This window comes from Somniosus microcephalus, chromosome 6 (genome assembly GCF_052327205.1).
Source record: "Somniosus microcephalus isolate GS21.2 chromosome 6, FLI_Smic_1.0, whole genome shotgun sequence".
In the NCBI taxonomy this organism is placed as follows: domain Eukaryota; kingdom Metazoa; phylum Chordata; class Chondrichthyes; order Squaliformes; family Somniosidae; genus Somniosus; species Somniosus microcephalus.
Genome location: NC_140992.1, coordinates 10,700,933 through 10,721,865, shown reverse-complemented (window position 1 = coordinate 10,721,865; position 20,933 = coordinate 10,700,933). Strand labels below are relative to the sequence as shown.

The 20,933-nt window shown below is 47.6% G+C and overlaps 1 protein-coding gene across 1 annotated transcript in view; it reads right to left on the bottom strand.

Annotated features, from left to right (window-relative positions):
- The window catches only part of LOC147115449 (growth hormone secretagogue receptor type 1-like), a 40,110-nt gene extending 21,185 nt beyond the window's left edge, over positions 1 to 18,925 (bottom strand). Inside the window, exon 1 of the mRNA XM_085989713.1 lies at positions 17,941 to 18,925. Within this exon, the coding sequence (XP_085845839.1) occupies positions 17,941 to 18,721 (781 nt within the window). The 5' untranslated portion in view covers positions 18,722 to 18,925. The remainder of the gene's footprint in view (positions 1 to 17,940) is intronic.
- Between the last annotated feature and the right edge of the window lie 2,008 nt (positions 18,926 to 20,933).

Sequence of the window (20,933 nt, the reverse complement as noted above, 5' to 3'; positions counted from 1 at the left end):
CTAGGCCCAACCATCTTCAACTGCTTCATCAATGACCTTTCCTCCTTCATAAGGTCAGAAGTGGGGATGTTCGCTGATGATTGCACAGTGTTCAGTTCTATTCGCAACACCTCAGATAATGAAGCTGCCCATGCCCGCAAGCAGCAAGACCTGGACGACATTCAGGCTTGTAACATTACCTTGGCAGGTAACATTCGTGCCACACAAGTGCCAGGCAATGACTATCTCCAACAAGCGAGAGTCTAACCACCGCCCCTTGACATTCAATGGCATTGCCATTACCGAATCCCCCACCATCAACATCCTGGGGGTCACCATTAACCAGAAACTTAACTGGACCAGCCACATAAATACTGTGGCAACAACAGCAGGTCAGAGGCTGGGTATTCTGCGGTGAGTGTCTCACCTCCTGACTCCCCAAAGCCTTTCCACCATCGACAAGGCACAAGTCAGGAGTGTGATGGAATACTCTCCACTTACCTGGATGAGTGCAGCTCCAACAACACTCAAAAAGCTCGACACCATCCAGGACAAAGCAGCTCGCTTGATTGGCACCCCATCCACCACCTTAAACATTCACTCCCTCCACCACCGGCGTACCGTGGCTGCAGTGTGCACCATCTACAAGATGCACTGCAGCAACTCGCCAAGGATTCTTCAACAACACCTCCCAAACCCGCGACCTCTACCACCTAGAAGGACAAGGGCAGCAGGTGCATGGGAACACCACCACCTCCAAGTTCCCCTCCAAGTTACACACCATCCTGACTTGGAAATATATTACTGTTCCTTCATCATCACTGGGTCAAAATCCTGGAACTCCCTCCCTAACAGCACTGTGGGAGTACCTTCACCACACGGACTGCAGCGGTTCAAGAAGGTGGCTCACCGCCACCTTCTCAAGGGCAATTAGGGATGGGCAATAAATGCTGGCCTTGCCAGCGACGCCCACATCCCAGGAACAAATAAAAAAAGAGAGATATTAGGACAGATAACCAAAAGCTTGGTCAAAGATGTAAGTTTTAAGAAGTGCCTTAAAGGAGGAAAAAGTGGTAGAGAGGCGGAGAGGTTTAGGGAGGGAATTCCAGAATTTAGGGCCCAGGCAGCTGAAGGCATGGCCACCAATGGTGGAGTGATTAAAATAGGGGATGCGGAAGAGGCCAAAATTGGAGGTGCGCAGAGATCTCGGAGGGTTGTGGGCCTGGAGAAGGTTACAGAGATAGGGAGGGGCGAGGCCATGGAGGGATTTGAAAAGGATGAGAATTTTTTTAAATTTAAAATCCGGGTTTATACAACACCTTTAATGTAGTAAAACGTCCCAAGGCGCTTCACAGAAGCGATTATCAAACAAAATTTGACACCGAGCCACGTAAGGAGATATTAGGACAGGCGACCAAAAGCTTGGTCAAAGTGGTAGCTTTTAAGGAGCGTCTTAAAGGAGGAGAGAGAGGCTCTCTGCCTGGCGGTGTGTGCGAATGGTCCATTCATGGCTCCGTCTCCACTGCAGCATGGCTGAGACCAGTGGAGAGGAAGCCCACACACAAACTCACGCTTAGCCACTTTGTACAGTCCGCGCTCTTCCGCTTTGACTTGTAGACTTGGGGTTCAGCTTCAACTTTCCGAGTGTCTGTATTTTCATCCATCAAAGCTAAAAATTGAAATTCTCAGTCCCTGCGCCCAACAATGCTGGAGCATCTCTTGTCGGGGTCGGAGTCTAGCTCCAAATGTTTTTCTACAAGGGTTATGGTTGAGTTAAATCCAATTACAAAATAAAAATAAATATGCTTTGAATGATTTTCTCCAATTACTTAGTGAATACGCTGAGTGAAGAGATATGGAGCGAAGGCAGGTAAATGGAGTTGAGGTTCAGATCAGCCATGATCTAATTGAATGGCAGAGCAGCCTGGATGGGCTGAATGGCCTCCTCCTGTTCTTGTGAGACATACAGACTAGGAAGGGCCCATGTTTAATTTGTACTGAGTTGGGTTGGAAATGTGGGCCCATATTTAGCCTCCCTAGGTAACGGAGGCATAAATCAAGCAGGGTTCCACTTGTGATCGATAGCAAAATACTGCAGATGCTGGAAATCCGAAATAACAGCAGAAAATGCTGGAAAAACTCAGCAGGCCAGGCAACATCTGTGGAGAGAAAATAGAGTCAACGTTTCGGGTCAAACCCTTTGTCAAGACTGAAGGCCAGGCTGGGAGAGAACAAAAGAGAAGTGAAGAGACATTAAGAGGTATTCAAAACCAGACGAGATGGTGATAGGACTAGTGGAGACAAAAGACGGCACTAGATTAGGTGTGAAATGCGCTGGCAGAATGGGAGACAGCTGCCATGTGGGAGAGAGAAAAAGGGGGAAGGGCTCAAAACAAAGGTGTGGATAAAAAATAAGTAAAAATGTAATAGGGGCCGAGGTTATGATTTGAAATTGTTGAACTCGATATTGAGTCCGGGAGGCTGTAAAGTGCCTAATCGGAAGAGGAGGTGCTGTTCCTCGAGCTTACGCTGGGTTTCCGTGGAACAATGCAAGAGGCCGAGTACAGTGAGGTCCGAGTGGGAATGGGGCGGAGAATTAAAATGTCCGGTCGCCTGTCATTTTAATTCACCGCCCCATTCTCACTCAGACCTCACTGTACTCGGGCTCTTGCATTGTTCCACAGAAACCCAGCGTAAGCTCGAGGAACAGCACCTCATCTTCCGATTAGGCACTTTACAGCCTTCCAGACTCAATATCGAGTTCAACAATTTCAGATCATAACCTCGGCCCCTATTACATTTTTACATATATTTTTTATCCACACCTTTGTTTTGGCCCTTCCCCTTTTTCTCTCTCCCACATGGCAGCTGTCTCCCATTCTGCCAGCGCATTTCAAACCTAATCTAGAGCCGCCTTTTGTCTCCACTAGTCCTATCACCATCTCGTCTGGTTTTGAATACCCCTTAATGTCTCTTCTCTTCTCTTTTGTTCTCTCTCAGCCTGGCCTTTCAATCTATTTCATTTCCTGTGCTTCTTTAGTCTTGACAAAGGGTTCAGTTGAAACGTTAACTCTGTTTCTCTCTCCACGGATGTTGCCTGGCCTGCTGAGTTTTTCCAGCATTTTCTGTTGTTATTTCCACTTGTGATCGCTATCCACCGACACCCTGCTGGAAGGTTACAGGCAGAGATTGGGTGGTGGACTGCATTGGGAGGAGGGGGGGTCTGTTTTATTGCGATGCTTCTACCGTTGAATAATCGCACATGAATAATGACCTCCCCTGCGGGAAACTGGAGAACGAGCAGTATTCCACATTTCAAAGGAGGGAGGGGAGAAAATTGGCCAGCAAAAGGAAAAATGTTTGAAATTATTCACGAGACGGGGTATGAGGGGTAAAAATAAAAACCTTATCACCGCCCCAAATAAAATTAAATTAAAATTTGCTGAAGACTATTTGGAGTCAGAAAAGAGAAATAGAGAAACCAGTCTCAAAGGGCTAACAAGGTACTTTGGCTACATTACAACAGATTAAAGAATGAATAGTCTCTCTGCACGGTGTAAAGGGAGGAAGACAGACTCAAGTGAAAGGTACGCTGACCTTTTAATTAAGTCTTTCTCATTGGTATTTGCAGTTGAAGTATCCAGGATCTTGTCTAATCCAATAAACGAGCTATCAGAGGATACTTCAAAGAATTGCAGAGACACAGGATGGTAGAGAAACAGTTATTAAAAAGAAAAAAAGCTTAACAAGGATCCATAAGTGTGATTGATCTTGTTGGAAAAGCATTCAAAAAAAAAAAGTCGAAGTTCACAAGTTGAAAGTGCTGATAGTTTCATGGAAACGGGTAAAACTAAGGGTGCGGAATACAGCTAGCCATCGTTCCAACTGCAAGTGAAAGGTAGACTTCCAGGGTTGTATTCCCTGGAATTTAGAAGGTTAAGGGGTGATCTGATCGAAGTTTTCAAGCTATTAATGGGAACAGATAGAGTAGAGAGAGAGAAACTATTTCTGCTGGTTGGGGAGTCTAGGACTAGGGGGCATAGTCTAAAAATTAGAGCCAGACCTTTCAGGAATGAAATTAGGAAACACTTCTACACACAAAGGGTGGTAGAAGTTTGGAACTCTCTTCCGCAAACGGCAATTGATGCTGGATCAGTTGTTAATTTTAAATCCGAGATTGATAGCTTTTTGTTAACCAAAGGTATTAAGGGATATGGGCCAAAGGTAGGTATCTGGAGTTAGGTCGCAGATCAGCCATGATCTCATTGAATGGCGGAACAGGCTCGAGGGGCTCAATGGCCTCCTCCTGTTCCTATATTTCTAAGCTGGCAACTCTGGGAATATTGACTTGGTTCTAATGACATAAAGTTTATGGGAAAGAACTGTACTCTCTGCTCAATAGTTAGAATCAAGGGTCAGCATGGGTTCCTGAAAGAAAGGTCACGTCTTGACAATTTGAGCCAAGGTGTCAAGCTGTGGCTAAGTGGGTGGCACTCTCGCCTGAGTCAGAAGGTCGTGGGTTGAAGCCCCACTCCAGAGACTTGAGCCTGTAATGTAGTCTGGCACTTCAGCGGGAGTGCTGCACTGTCGGAGGTGCCGTCTTTTGGAGGAGATGTTAAAGCGAGGCCCCGTCTGCTCTCTCAGGTGAACGTAAAAGATCTCACGGCCACTATTTCGAAGAAGAGCAGGGGAGTTCTCCCCAGTGTTTGGGCCAATATTTGTCCCTCAACCAGCATCACAAAACCTACAGATTATCTGGTCATTATCTCATTGGCTGTTTGTGGGAGCTTGCTGTGTACAAATTGGCTGCACATTTCCTACATTACAACAGTGACTACACTTCCAGAAGTGCTTCATTGACTGTGAAGTGCTTTGAGATGTCCTGAGGTGGTGAATTCTAGACCCATCTCACCGTTTTCTACATTTACTCACTTTTTCCCTTAGTCCCTTGCTCCTATAACCTACAGGTTGTTAAAACCCACCCCCTCCCTGACTATTTTCGGTCTTGGTGGAGCATTGCACTTTATTCCCGTTGCCAAGATGATTGAATGTGAGCTGGCTGTATCAGCTGGCACTGTGCCTGTCTCACTTACTGTAGCACCGAGCCAGAACCGAGGACAGGTACAAATTTTGTAACTAGCGTTTAATATTTATGAGCACAAAATCGCCGCTATTGCTGTGGCAATGAGTCACTTGGAGTGACTGGAAGACAGCTGGGCCCACTGGTAGGCGGGGATGTGATCTTTTCATGCGTTTATCATCCTTTTATTTAACCCTCGTTATTCACTGATTGATAACGTGCAGCCTTCAGTTGCCTGGGCCTTAAGCTCTGGAATTACCTCCCTAAACCTCTCCGCCTCTCTCCCTCTCTCTCCGCCTCTCTCCCTCTCTCTCTGCCTTTCAGGCGCTCCTTGGAACCTACCCCTTTGACCCAGCTTTTGGCCACCTGCCGTAATATCTCCTGATGTGGCTCAGAGCCAAATTATGTTTGATAATCGCTCCTGTGAAGCAACTTGGGACATTTTTACTACGTTAAAGGCGCTATATAAATGCAAGTTGTTGTTGTTGTAGTTGGGGCCAAGTTGGCACCAAGAAGACAGGCCTACTGATGGGAAATTGGAACTGAGTTGACCTTGTGTGACAGACACCTCATCTTCCGATTAGGCACTTTACAGCCTTCCGGACTCAATATCGAGTTCAACAATTTCAGATCATAACCTCGGCCCCTATCATATTTCTATATATTTTTTATCCACACTTTTGGTTTGTGCCTTTTCCTTTTTCTCTCTCCCACGTGGCAGCTGTCTCTCACTCTGCCAGCGCATTTCACACCTCATCTAGAGCCATCCTTTGTTTCTCTACCTGTCCTATTACCATCTCGTCTCGTCTTGAATACCTCTTAATGTCTCTTCACTTCCCTTTTGTTCTTTCATCCCCTCCCCCATTTCCCAACCCCCAAACTGGCCTTTTAATCTGTTTCATTTCCTGCCTTTTTTTCTCAGTTCTGACAAAAGGTCTTCGACCTGAAACGTTAACTCTGTTTCTCTCTCCATGGATGCTGCCCTGGCCTGCTGAGTTTTTCCAGCGTCTTCTGTTGTTATTTCAGATTTCCAGCATCCGCAGTATTTTGCTATCACGCTAATCCAATACTGCACCTGAGCTGGGCAGTCGGCAGGACGCCAGAGGGGGGCTGCTGCTGATGACTTCCCCTTGGCCTGACACAGGGGACCTGGAGTCATATGTCTGTCGTTGGTGGAGCGGAGAGCCCACGACTACTCCCACTGGACTCCAGGCAACCCTGTGCGGCTGGTGTGCTAACACGTAGCGTAGCCCAAGCTGGGCAAGTGGTGTGCAGTATAAAGGTGCCCCGGCTTTAGCTGGCTAATCCACAACTGTACCTTTACACACAGAGTCAGTGCCGTTCGCAACTCCTCAGATAATGAAGCAGTCTATGCCCGCATGCAACAAGACCTGGCCGACATAACAGGTAACATTCGCGCCACACAAGTGCCAGGCAATGGCTATCTCCAACAAGCGAGCGTCTAACCACCACCCCTTGATATTCAACGGCATTACCATCGCCGAATCCCCACCATCAACATCCTGGGGGTCACCATTGACCAGAAACTTAACTGGACAGCCACATAAATACTGTGGCTACAAGAGCAGGTCAGAGGCTAGGTATTCTGCGGCGAGTGTCTCACCTCCTGACTCCCCAAAGCCTTTCCATCATCTACAAGGCACAAGTCAGGAGTGTGATGGAATATTCTCCACTTGCCTGGATGAGTGCAGCTCCAACAACACTCAAGAAGCTTGATACCATCGAGGACAAAGCAGCCCGCTTGATTGGCACCCCATCCACCACCTTAAACATTCACTCCCTCCACCACCGGTGTACCGTGGCTGCAGTGTGTACCATCTACAAGATGCACTGCAGCAACTCACCAAGGCTTCTTCGGCAGCACCTCCCAAACCTGCGACCTCTACCACCTAGAAGGACAAGGGCAGCAGGTGCATGGGAACACCACCACCTCCAAGTTCACCTCCACGTCACACATCTTCCTGACTTGGAAATATATCATTGTTCCTTCATCGTCGCTGGGTCAAACTCCTGGAACTCCCTCCCTAACAGCACTGTGGGAGTACCTTCACCACACGGACTGCAGCGGCTCAAGAAGGTGGCTCACCACCACCTTCTCAGGGGCAATTAGGGATGGGCAATAAATGCTGGCCTTGCCAGTGATGCCCACATCCCATGAATGAAATTTTAAAAAACATACGTAAATGTCCTTACGTCTTGCTTTCTGCCAACATGTGACATGTTGTACTGTGGACAATTCTGGGCACCACACTTCAGGAAAGATGAAAGGGGACAGAGGAGGTTTACCAGGATCTTACCAGGGATGAGGGACTTCAGTTATGAGGAGAGGTTGGAAAAGTTAGGACTGTTCTCCTTGGAACCGAGAAGGTTAAGAGGTGACCTAATCGAGGTTTTCAAAACGATGAGAGGTTTTGATAGAGTAGAGCGAGAAAGGCTTTTCGCTTTGGTGAAGTCATAGATTAAAAATCATTGGCAAAAGATCGAGAGGGGAGATGAGGAGAAATCATTTCACTCAGGGAGTTGTGGGGATCAGGAACACTCGGCCTGATAGGTCACGGACAAAAAGCGGGGGTGTGGGACTAAGCACGATTGCTCTTTCAAAGAGCCGGCACAGACACGATGGGCTGAATGGCCTCCTTCTGTGCTACAAGTTTCTACGATTCTGTGTTTCTCTGGGGTTTGCTAAGTTGGGATGGGAAGGGGAAACACAGAAACATAGAAGATAGGAGCAGGAGTAGGCCATTCGGCCCCTCGAGCCTGCTCCGCCATTCAATGAGATCATGGCTGATCATCCAAATTCAGTACCCTGTCCCTGCCTTCTCCCCATATCCCTTGATCCCTTTAGCCTTAAGAAATATATCTAACTCCTCCTTGAATATATTTAATGAATTGGCCTCAACTGCCTTCTGTGGTAGAGAATTCCACAGGTTCACCACTCTGGGTGAAGAAATTCCTCCTCATTTCAGTCCTAAATGGCTTACCCCTTATCCTTAGACTATGACCCCTGGTTCTGGACTCCCCGGCCATCAGAAACATCCTTCCTGCATCTAGTCTGTCTAGACCTGACAGAATTCTATAGGTTTCGATGAGATCCCCTCTCAATCTTCTAAACTCCAGTGAGTATAAGCCCAATCGACCCAATCTCTCCTCATACGTCATTCCTGCCATCCCAGGTATCAGCCTGGTGAATCTTCGCTGCACTCCTTCCATGGCAAGAACGTCCTTCCTCAGGTAAGGTGACCAAAACTGCACACAATACTCAAGGTGCGGTCTCACCAAGGCCCTGTACAACTGTAGCAAGACATCTTTGTTCCTGTACTCGAACCCTCTTGCTACGAAGGCCAACATGCCATTTGCCTTCTTAGCCGCCTGGTTATGGGGATCGGGCGGGAAAGTGGAGTTGAAGATCAGCCATGATCTTATTGAATGGCAGAGCAGTCTCGAGGGGCCGTATGGCCGACTCCAGCTCTTACTCCTTATGTTCTTATGTTCTTATAACCTCTCAGATCTGGTATCATCCTTAGAATATTTTTTGCACCTTTTCCAGTGCCTTTGCTTGGTTGGAGGGTTGAGCAACACCGGAGAGTTTGATGGATGTTGTAAAGCTTTGATGGTGGAGAGTACTGTTGCCAGTGAGTGTGTAAAACATTAATATGTGTGAATGATATTTCTTTGCGTACTGCTTCAGCACAATTATTAACCCATTGACTGCCACAAACCAGTGTTCAACCAGAGAAAAGGAAAGACTTGCATTTCTATAGCACCTTTCACTGCCTCAGGATGTCCCGAAGCGCTTTACAGCAAAATAGGTACTTTTGAAGTGTAGTCACTGTTGTAATGCAGGGAAACCAGGAAGCCAACTTGCGCACAGCAAGCTCCCACAAACAGCAATGTGATAATGACTAGATAATCTGTTTTTAGTGATGTTGGTTGAGGGATAAATATTGGCCCAGGACACCAGGGAGAACTCCCCTGCCCATCTTTGAAATAGTGGCAGTGGGTTCTTTGCCTTCCAGCTGAGAGGGTAGACAGGGCCTCAGTTTAATGTCTCATTTGACAGACGGCAACTCTGACAGTGCGGCACGCCCTCAGCGCTGCCGCACCAACAGTGCGGAGCTCCCTCAATACGGCCCCTCGACAGTGCAGCACGCCCTCGTCACTGTCCCTCCGAAACTGCAGCACCCGCTCAGTACTGTCACCTCAAAAGTGCAGCGCTCCCTCAGTGCTGCCCCTCTGACAGCGCAGCACTCCCTCAGTACAGCCCCTCAGACAGTGCAGCTCTGCATCAGTACTGGCACTCCGACAGAGCAGCGCTCCCTCAGTGCTGCACCTCTGACAGTGCAGCACTCCCTCAGTACTGCCCCTCTGACAGTGCAGCACTCCCTGAGTGCTGCCCCTCCAACAGTGCAGCGCTCCCACAGTACTGCCCCTCCGACAGTGCAGCTCGCCATTAGTACTTGCACACCGACAGAGCAGCGTTCCCTCAGTGCTGCCCCTCTGACAGTGCAGCACTTCCTCAGTACTGCCCCTCTGACAGTGCGGCGCTCCCTCAGTACTGCCCCTCCGACAGTGCAGCACTCCCTCAGTACTGCCCCTCTGACAGTGCAGCACTCCCTCAGTACTGCCCCTCCGACAGTGCAGCGCTCCCTCAGTACTGCCCCTCCAACACTGCAGCGCTCCCTCAGTACTGCCCCTCCGACACTGCAGTATTCCCTCAGTACTGCTCCTCCAACAGTGCAGTGCTCCCTCAGTGCTGCCGCTCCGACAGTGCATTAGTCCCTCAGTACTGCTCGTCCGATAGAGCAGTGCTCCCTCAGTACTGCCTCTCCGACAGTGCAGTGCTTCCTCAGTGCTGCCCCACCGACAGTGCAGCGCTCCCTCAGTACTGCCCCTCAGACAGTGCAGCGCTTCCTCAGTACTGCCCCTCCAACAGTGCAGCGCTTCCTCAGTACTGCCCCTCCAACAGTGCAGCGCTAACTCAGCACTGCAGCTCCGACAATGCAGCGCTCCCTCAGAACTGCCCCTTCAACAGTGCAGCGCTCCCTCAGAACTGCCCCTCCAACAGTGCGGCGCTCCCTCAGTACTGTCCCCCCGAAAATGCAGCACTCCCTCAGTGCTGCCCCTCTGACACTGCAGCACTCCCTCAGTACTGCCCCTCTGACAGTGCAGCACTCCCTCAGTACTGCTCCTCTGACAGTTCGGCACTCCCTCAGTACTGCCCCTCCGACAGTGCGGCACTCCCTCAGTACTGACCCTCCGACAGTACAGCTGGTGCTTTTGTTTTCCTGGTGTTCTCGTTTCTCCGCGGATCCTGAAACAAGCTTGCCTAGAAACACTGCTTCATAAAGTTTTTCTGCTTTGATTTCTGTGCTAATTTTATTATTTTTGTGCTCAGTGACTCAAATAATAACACTGACTAGATGATGATGGGAGGTTTTAAGCGAGCAAAAAATAAAAATGACAGCGGAGAAGGCAATAGAGCATGGTAGCAGTGGGGGAATTAAAAACCAGAGCGTGTCAGGAAGGGACAGAATGTATAATGATAAAGGTAAAGTAGTAAAAGGGGTAAAAGCAGGAATAAATTGTCAGAAAACATATTTGAAAGTTCTTTATCTGAATGCATGCAGCATTCGTAACAAAATAGACGAGTTGATGGTACAAATAACTACACATGGGTATAATCTGGTGGCCATTACAGAAACATGGCTGCAAGATGATCATGACTGGGAACTAAACATACAAGGGTTTTTGACAATTAGGAAGGACAGACAGGAAGGAAAGGGAGGTGGGGTTGCTATGTTAATCAAGGATGGAATCACTGCAATAGTCAGAAATGATATTGGGTCAAAGGATCAGGATAGTGAAACAGTTTGGGTGGAGATAAGGAATAATAAGGGGAAAAAGTCACTAGTGGGCATAGTCTATAGGTCTCCTAACAGTTGCAACTCTGTTGGTCGGAGTATAAATCAGGAAATAGTTGGGGCTTGTAATAAGGGAACAGCTATAATCATGGGGGATTTTAACTTTCACATTGACTGGACTAATCAAATTGGGCATGGCAGCCTTGAGGGAGAGTTCATAGAAAGTATTAGGGACGGGTTCCTTGAGCAGTATGTAACTGAACCAGCCAGGGGGCAGGCAATCTTAGATCTGGTCCTGTGTAATGAGACAGGATTAATAAAAAATGTCCTAGTAAAGGATCCCCTTGGAATGAGTGACCATAATATGGTTGAATTCCAAATTCAGTTTGAGGGTGAGAGAGTTGGATCTCAAACCAGCGTACTGAGCTTAAATAAAGGAGACTATGAAGGTATGAGAGTAGAATTGACTAAAGTGGACTGGGAAAACAGATTAAAGTGTAAGATGGTACAAGAGCAGTGGTCTACATTCAAGGAGATATTTCACATCTTTCAAGATAAATATATTCCACTGAGGAAAAAGGGGAGTAAAAGAAAAGACAGCCATCCGTGGCTTAGTAAAGTAATAAAGGATAGTATCCGACTGAAAACAAGGGCATATAAAGTAGCCAAATCTAGTGGGAGGATAGAAGATTGGGAAGCATTTAAAAGCCAGCAAACAATAACTAAAAGATTAATTAAGAAAGGGAAGATAGATTATGAAAGTAAACTAGCAAAAAATATAAAAACTGATAGCAAGAGTTTCTACAGCTATATAAAAAGAAAAAGTGTGGCTAAAGTGAACGTTGGTCCCTTAGAGAATGAGACCGGGAAACTAGTGGTGGGGAATATGGAGATGGCAAAGACGCTGAACAAATATTTTGTATCAGTCTTTACAGTAGAGGACACTAAAAATATCCCAAGACTGGACAAACAGGGGGCAATGGGGGGGGGGGAGGAGCTAAACACAATTAAAATCACTAAGGAGATGGTACTTGGTAAAATAATGGGACTTAAGGCGGATAAATCCCCCGGACCTGATGGCCTACATCCTAGGGTCTTGAGAGAAGTGGCGGTAGGGATTGTGGATGCATTGGTGATTATTTTCCAAAACTCCCTGGACTCAGGAAAGGTCCTGGCAGATTGGAAAACTGCTAATGTAACACCCTTATTTAAGAAGGGAAGTAGACAAAAAGCTGGAAACTATAGACCAGTTAGCCTAACATCTGTGGTTGGCAAAATGTTGGAGTCCATTATTAAGGAAACAATAACAGAGCATTTGGATAAACATAATTTAATAGGACAGAGTCAGCATGGTTTTATGAAGGGGAAGTCATGTTTGACAAATTTGCTCGAATTCTTTGAGGACGTAACATACAGGGTGGATAAAGGGGAACCAGTGGATGTAGTGTATTTGGACTTCCAAAAGGCATTTGACAAGGTTCCACACAAAAGATTACTGATCAAGGTAAAAAATCACGGGATTGGGGATAATATACTGGCATGGGTGGAAGATTGGCTATCTAACAGACAACAAAGAGTGGGGATAAATGGTTCATTCTCGGGCTGGCAATCAGTAACTAGTGGTGTTCCACAGGGGTCAGTGCTGGGACCCCAACTCTTTACAATCTATATTAATGATTTGGAGGAAGGGACCGAGTGCAACACATCCAAGTTTGCCAACAATACAAAGATGGGAGGGAAAGCAGTGAGTGAGGAGGACATAAAAAACCTGCAAAAGGACATAGACAGGCTAAGTGAGTGGGCAGAGATTTGGCAGATGGAATATAATATTGGAAAGTTTGAGGTTATGCACTTTGGCAGAAAAAATCAAAGAGCAAGTTATTATCTAAATGGAGAGAAACTGCAAAGTGCTACAGTACAAAGGGATCTGGGGGTCCTAGTGCATGAAACACAAAAAGTTAGTTTGCAGGTGCAGCAGGTGATCAGGAAGGCCAATGGAATTTTGGCTTTTATTGCAAGGAGGATGGAGTATAAAAACAGGGAAGTCTTGCTTCAGTTATACAGGGTATTGGTGAGGCCACACCTGGAATACTGCGTGCAGTTTTGGTTTCCATATTTAAGAAAATATATAGTTGCTCTCGAGGCGGTTCAGAGAAGGTTCACTCGGTTGATTCCGGAGATGAGGGGGTTGACGTATGAGGAAAGGTTGAGTAGGTTGGGCCTCTACTCATTGGAGTTCAGAAGAATGAGAGGCGATCTTATCGAAACATATAAGATTGTGAGGGGGCTTGATCGGGTGGATGCGGTGAGGATGTTTCCACTGATGGGTGAGACTAGAACTAGGGGGCATAATCTTAGAATAAGGGGCTGCCCTTTCAAAACTGAAATGAGGAGAAACTTCTTCACTCAGAGGGTAGTAAATCTATGGAATTTGCTACCCCAGAGAGCTGTGGAAGCTGCAACATTAAATAAATTTAAAACAGAGATAGACAGTTTCCTAGCTGATAAGGGAATTCGGGGTTACGGGGAGCGGGCAGGGAAGTGGACGCGAGTCTAGATTCGGATCAGCCATGATCCTATTGAATGGCGGAGCAGGCCCGAGGGGCCGTATGGCCTACTCCTGCTCCTACTTATGTTATGTTCTTATGTATGATGTGCATATCATTCACTCCCTCCACCACTGGCGTACCGTGGCTGCAGTGTGTACCATCTACAAGATGCACTGCAGCAACTCGCCAAGGCTTCTTCGGCAGCACCTCCCAAACCCGCGACCTCTTCCAGCTAGAAGGACAAGGGCAGCAGGCGCGTGGGAACACCACCACCTCCAAGTTCCCCTCCAAGTCACACACCATCCTGACTTGGAAATATATCGGCCGTTCCTTCATCGTCGCTGGGTCAAAATCCTGGAACTCCCTCCCTAACAGCACTGTGGGAGCACCTTCACCACACGGACTGCAGCGGTTCAGGAAGGCGGCTCACCACCACCTTCTCAAGGGGCAACTAGGGATGGGCAATAAATGCTGGCCTTGCCAGCGACGCCCACACCTCGGGAATGAATAAAAAAGGGACAGCTCCTATCTCTGAAGGATTATGTTGATATTACTATGGGGTTTCACAAACTACGCAAAGCTCTCAGTGACTTACGTTTATTAGAAGCCATGACCAATGTAACTCATTCTAGTGTCACCCAGCATAAACAGTCCACTCCGCCATTCATATTTCAGAACTTCATTACCTATAATTAGAGAACTATTTTCAGGTCCTTAAAGTTTCACTTATAGTGTCACCGAGGGCTCAGTGGGTAGCGCTCTTGCTATTGAGTCAGAAGGTCGTGGGTTCGAGTCCCTACTCCAGAGATTTGAGCACATAATCCAGGCTGCCGCTCCCAGTGCAGTACTGAGGGAGTGCTGCACTCTCCGAGGTGCCATCTTTCGACCGAGGCCCCGACTGCCCTCTCAGGTAAAAAATCCCATGGCACTATTTCGAAGAAGAGCAGGAGAGTCCTGGGCCAACATTATGAAAATTTTTGATCGAGTGGATACAGAGAGAGTGTTTCCACTTGTGGGGAAGAGCATAAATTGAGGCCATCGATATAAGATAGTCACCAAGAAACCCAAAAAGGGAATTCAGGAGAAACTTCTTTACCCAGAGAGTGGTGAGAATGTGGAACTCGCTACCACAGGGAGTGATTGAGGCGAATAGTATCGATGCATTTAAGGGGAGGTTAGATAAGCATATGAGGGAGAAGGGAATGGAGGGTTATACTGATAGAGGGAGAAGGGAATAGAAGGTTACGCTGATAGAGTTAGATGAGGAAAGACGGGAGGAGGCTCGAGTGGAGCATAAACACCGGCATGGACTGGTTGGGCCGAATGGCCTGTTTCTGTGCCGTGTATCCGATGTAATCCTATGTAATATTTGTCCCTCAACCAACATCAGGGTTAATCCTGAGGTCATGAAATGCACTATAGAAATGCAAGTCTTTCTTTATGATTTAGAACATACATGTGCTTACAAAAGGTCACCAAATTTACAGGAGACAGTGGCCCTTTAAACACAGATGGAAAGACTTGCATTTATATGGTGACTTAAAACTCCATCTCAGAAACAATTCAAAGTGCTTCACATACAACAAACTACATTGAAGTGCAAAAACGGTAGCCATTTTTGCACAGCAAGATCCCACAATGTAAGAGTGAGATAAATGAGCAGGTCATCTCTTTATTTCTTTGGTGGTGCTGGCTGAGGGAGCAATATCAGCCAGGAAGACCCGCAATGCTCCCTACTCTCCGAATAATGCCAAGGGATCTTCAACATCCACCTGAACCAACAGAGCAGCCTGATGGAGCGTTCGGTTTAAAGTCTTGCTCGAAGGACCACATTTCAGACAGTGCTGCACTCCCTCGGCGATTGCCAGAAAACAGGTTATGAGCTCAAGTCCTGTGGGACCTGAATCCATCACCTTCTGACTCAGAGATGAGAGTGCTACTCACTGAGCCATGGCTGACTCAAATACTCGGCGTAGAAAGGAATACATTTTAAAATGTCCTTCCTTGTCAAGGAAAAGTTTGATAAAGAAATAACCTTGAGTCGAACTGTTTTTTTTTGTGTGCAGTCTCTCTCACGTGTCAGCCATGGCTCAGTGGGCAGCACTCTCACATCCTGAGTCAAGAAGGTTGTTGAAAGGATTCGCAAATTTCATGTCTCCCCCGAGGATTTACTTTTGGTTTATTAAAGAAACCCTGGTTGGACTGAGTTTAAAATCCAGGGCACAACAAGATGGCTGCGGTCAGCCTCATGGCCAAAGCCTGTAAGTTTCAGTTTGGACTGACAAGCTTGTATTCTGATGACTGTGAGAAGGAACTTTCCAGAAACTTGAATGCAGACAGACCTTCTGCATTTATGCATGAGAAGCAAACCCAGTGGCATTCGGGCCTCTGATTAAAAGCCATCAAGGTTGTTTGCACAAACAATCAAGAGCAGGCAAGGCCTATTCAATATGTAGTGGGACAAGCTCAGCTGCATTCAGGCCTTCGTTTAGAGGACGTCAACATTGTTTACCCAAGTGCTTCAAACGATCAACGGGGCATTCAGACTGGAATGGCCCTATCACAAAACCAGTTGGACAAAGGGGAACACTGATGAGGCGTTTAAAACCGATTACCGGCCATCCAGGTCGATGGGCCCAGATCGGTACCTTTTGTATGAGTTTCAACACGTCCAGATTAGACAAAAGAAATGAGCTGATCTGGCGGGAGATAAGGGCTACCAGGAAGGGTATAACGAGTCCTTCGGGAAGCCATTTCTCTCTCTCTCTCGCTCTCCTGCCTCGCCTCCGGTGCCCTGCCTTACCATCAACCCAGCAAAAAGGACCGTCGACGAAGAGCCCGTCCAGGAAGTAGAATACCCGCAGTTACGTTTAAATTACTGCTTTGGGGCGGTGAAAACCTAAGACATCAGCAAGCAACAGGGCACGGAGCAGGTGTTTCAACATCCTAGACTGGTGAGCATCAATTTTCTGGCCCGTCACAAGATAACCTAGATAGGTGTAAAGGGTGGGAGTTAAGGGGAATTGCTGAAGTGTCATTTTAGTCAATTTCCCTCGATGTGTCCGTTTCTCCTCCCCCGTTAAGTGTAATTGTGCTGCATCCATAGTGATTTTCTATGTATAGTAATTGTTTCTCTATTTTAATAAATATTGGTTTTCTTTGCACCGAACCATTGGTCTCGTTTGTCTATATCGCTACTTGTAAATAAGTCCGGTGGTCAGAACCAAAGGTGAAGCGATTCGAACCGCATGGGGCTGGAGCAGCTCAGACACACGACTGACTGACCAGACACAAACCCCAAACCAAAACCCCCTACATTGTGGGTTCAAAGTCCCACTCCAGAGACTTAAGCACAGAAATTTAGGCTGACGCTCCCAGTGCAGTGCTGAGGGAGTGCTGCATTGTCGGAGATGCCGTCTTTTGGATGAGATGTTAAACCAAGGCCCCGTCTGCTCTCTCAGGTGGATAGGAAAGATCCCTTGGCCCTATTTCGAAGAAGAGCAGGGGGAGTTCTCCCCGGTGCCCTGGCCCAATATTGATCCCTCAACCAAACATCACTAAAAAACAGATTGGCCCAGAAATTCGGGCCGGGGGCTTCCCGCAGGTGCAAGCCCCCGACCTGCACTTACCTACCGCGCCAGCCTTTGAGCTGTGGGCCCTCGTGGAATTGCGATCCTGGCCCTCCTCCAACTGCCGGCGCACAGTGCTTGCGTATCCCAGGGGCGCAGTTAGTTCGCTGCGTCCCCTGGGATCACGTGGGCCATGGAGAGCCAATGGTAGCAGGGAATGCTTCATTCATAAGCCCCAAAACATCACTAAATCTTCAAATAAATTTTTAAAAAACATCACATTTTTAAAATAAACTATAAATTACATGAAATAACTATTTTAAACAATAATTTAAATTTTTGAAAAAAATAATTTTATTTTCTAATGGGGCTAAAATAATAAACCTATGGAAAAAATGTTTTAATTTTAAGTAATTCACCACTTACCTTGTAAAAAGCAGGCCTAACTTCTGGAGACTTACCCTCCCGGGAAAACCTGCATAAAAAACGAAGTTTGATGCGCACGCGCTGCCTCTCCTGCGCACGCGTTCCACCTCTTAACCTCTTCTTTCAGGGGAATGGAATTGCCGGTTTCCCTTGCATGCGCAGTGCATGCAGAAAACCGGCACTTCCATTGGGCCTACGGGTGAGTACCCCATGCGTACTCTCCTGTGGAGACCCGAATTTCTGGGCCATATATATAGTATATAATATTTGGTTATTTATCACATTACTGTTTGTGGGAGCTTGCTGTGCATAATTTGGCTGCCGTGTTTCCTACATTACAACAGTGGCTACACTTCAAAAGTACTTCATTGGCTGTGAAGCGCTTTGGGACGTCTTGAGGTTGTGAAAGGCGCTATAGAAATGCAAGTTCTTTCTGTCTTCCTATGTACTCTTACCTAGCATCTTCACTGTCTGCTTATTGTTCTTCTCCCTGCTGCTGATGTTGGGTCTGATGGCCTCCTTTTTCCGTCTCCACAGTTTTCTGCCAATTAGACTGTAGAGTATGGAAAGGCAGACGACGGGCAGGAAGAAGAAGATGCTGGACACCCACACCATGATGTTCAGAAGCCCCGACTTCACCGCGTACTCTGTAGCCTTGCACTCGTTGGTCAGCTGGGGCTTGGTTCCATTCATGTGCTCGACCCCGACCAAAACAAAGATGGGCCCAGCGCTGACAAAGGCCACTGACCAGAGGAAAAAGATGATCGCTTTGACCCTGCCCTTGGTGACGACCACTTTGGCCTTGAGCGGGAAGCAGATGGCAAAGTATCTCTCCACACTCAGCGCGGTGATGTTGAGAATGGTTGAGTAGGTACAGCTCTCACTGACGAACTGGAACAGTTTGCAGAGCAAGGACCCGAAGTTCCAGGGCCGGTACTGCCAAATCCGGTACAAGTCCAAGGGCATACACATGAAAATGAAGAGGTCCGAGAAGGCCATGCTGGACAGGTAGAAGTTGGTGGTGGTTCTCATGTCTTTGAACTTCGACACAATCAAGATGGTCATGACGTTCCCGCTTATCCCAATCAATGCCAGCAGAATGCAGGTGACAGTTATCCCAGTCAAGATGGGTATGGGGAAGAGGTTGACGGGATAGTCATAGTAATCGTACACATCTTCAGCGAGGTAGCGGCTGCAGTTTTGTGTGCAGTTCAGGTTGTCGGAGTAGTTGGACATGGTGGGTGGCTAGGATGTCGGGGGCTGAGGGACCTGCGAGGGATTCTGTCTGAGGTGTCAGACTCCAAGTGATGATGGTGGAGACTGCTGGGGAGCCTCTCACCATCTCAGCGCCCAAGGGAGACAGGACAGCGCAGGGGACTTAACAGGGAAAGTGTGGAAAGCTCCCAAATCCCAGGGCTGGAAGGTTCCTGCGGTCACATTCCACCTGCAAAGGATTAGAGGGAGAAGTTTACCATTAGCACCTCAAATTCAACCAGTGAACTGGTCTAGTGGGCATCTTATCTCACTCTCTGTATCATTCTCTCTCTCTCTCTCTCGACGTCTTTTACTTTTCTCTCTTTTTGCATCTCTCTTTAACTCACCCCTTTCTTTCTCTGCATCGATCTCTTTCTCTCCACCTATCCCTTTTCTCTCTGCAGTTCTATCTCACTGCATGTCTATTTGTCTCCATCAATCCATCCATCTCTTTCCGTTTCTCCCTTCTCTTTTTCTGTGCCTTTTCCCTTGTTCTCTCCCTATTATTTTCCTCTTCCTCACACTGTCCCCTGTTCAATGATTTTATTTTAAAATCCCATGCATCCCTCCACCCCGCCCCACTCCCGGACCCAATCCCACTCCTGTTCCCAGGAGCCGGACTCACTCCCGGATCCGCTCCCGGTCCGGTGAGGGAGCCCAGTCCCTCAGGTCGGAAATCCCTTCAAATCCCACAACAACTTCTTAGTTACAACAAGTCTGATCATGAAATGAACAGAAATCCTCCACAGATTCAGAGCTGAAGTTATATTCCCAGTGACAGGGAAACAGAGAGACAGAGAGAGAGAGAGACAGAGAGACAGAGAGAGAGAGAGAGACAGAGAGAGAGAGAGAGACAGACAGAAAGAAACACAGAGAGACAGAGACAGAGAGAAAGAGAGGCAAGACCAGACCCAGAGAGGGAGAAAGGTAGAGACAGAAAGAGGTGACAGAAAGAATGACTGAAAGAGAGAGTCACAGAGAGTGACGGAAACTCAGAGAGCATCAGATAGAGAGAGAGAGAGACACAGAGGAATACAGAAAGAGAGGCAGAGAGAGAGAAGGAGAAAGACAGGGAGACAAAGAAAGAGAGACAAGACCCAGATTTGCAGAGAAAAAATGATAGAGACAGAAAAACAGACCGAGACCCAGAGTAAGAAAGAGAGAGTGTCCCAAAGACAGAGAGAGTGACACAGGGAGAGAGAGACAGAGAGAGACACACAGGGAGAGAGAGACACACAGGGAGAGAGAGACAGAGAGAGTGACACAGGGAGAGAGAGACAGAGAGAGTGACACAGGGAGAGAGAGACAGAGAGAGACACACAGGGAGAGAGTGACAGAGAGAGTGACACGGAGAGAGAGACAGAGAGAGAGAGAGAGACAGAGAGAGTGACACAGGGAGAGAGAGACAGAGAGAGACACACAGGGAGAGAGTGACAGAGAGAGTGACAAAGGGAGAGAGAGACAGAGAGAGAGAGAGACAGAGAGAGTGACACAGGGAGAGAGAGACAGAGAGAGAGACAGAGAGAGTGACACAGGGAGAGAGAGACAGAGAGAGTGACACAGGGAGAGAGAGACAGAGAGAGAGACAGAGAGAGTGACAGAGAGAGTGACACGGGGAGAGAGACAGAGAGAGTGACACAGGGAGAGAGAGACAGAGAGAGTGACACAGGGAGAGAGTGACAGAGAGAGTGACACAGGGAGAGAGTGACAGAGAGAGTGACACGGGGAGAGAGTGACAGAGAGAGACACACAGGGAGAGAGAGACAGAGAGAGTGACACAGGGAGAGAGTGACAGAGAGAGTGACACAGGGAGAGAGTGACAGAGAGAGTGACACAGGGAGAGAGAGACAGAGAGAGTGACACAGGGAGAGAGAGACAGAGAGAGTGACACGGGGAGAGAGTGACAGAGAGTGACAGAGAGAGACAGAGAGAGAGACAGAGAGAGAGAGACAGAGAGAGAGAGACAGGGAGAGAGAGACAGAGAGAGAGACAGAGAGAGAGAGACAGAGAGAGAGAGACAGGGAGAGAGAGACAGAGAGAGAGACACAGGGAGAGAGAGACAGAGAGAGTGACAGAGAGAGACAGAGAGAGTGACACGGGGAGAGAGAGACAGAGAGAGTGACAGAGAGAGACAGAGAGCAACACAGCCGCCCAAACACCAATCCGAGTGAACCAAATCATTAAAAAATGCAAA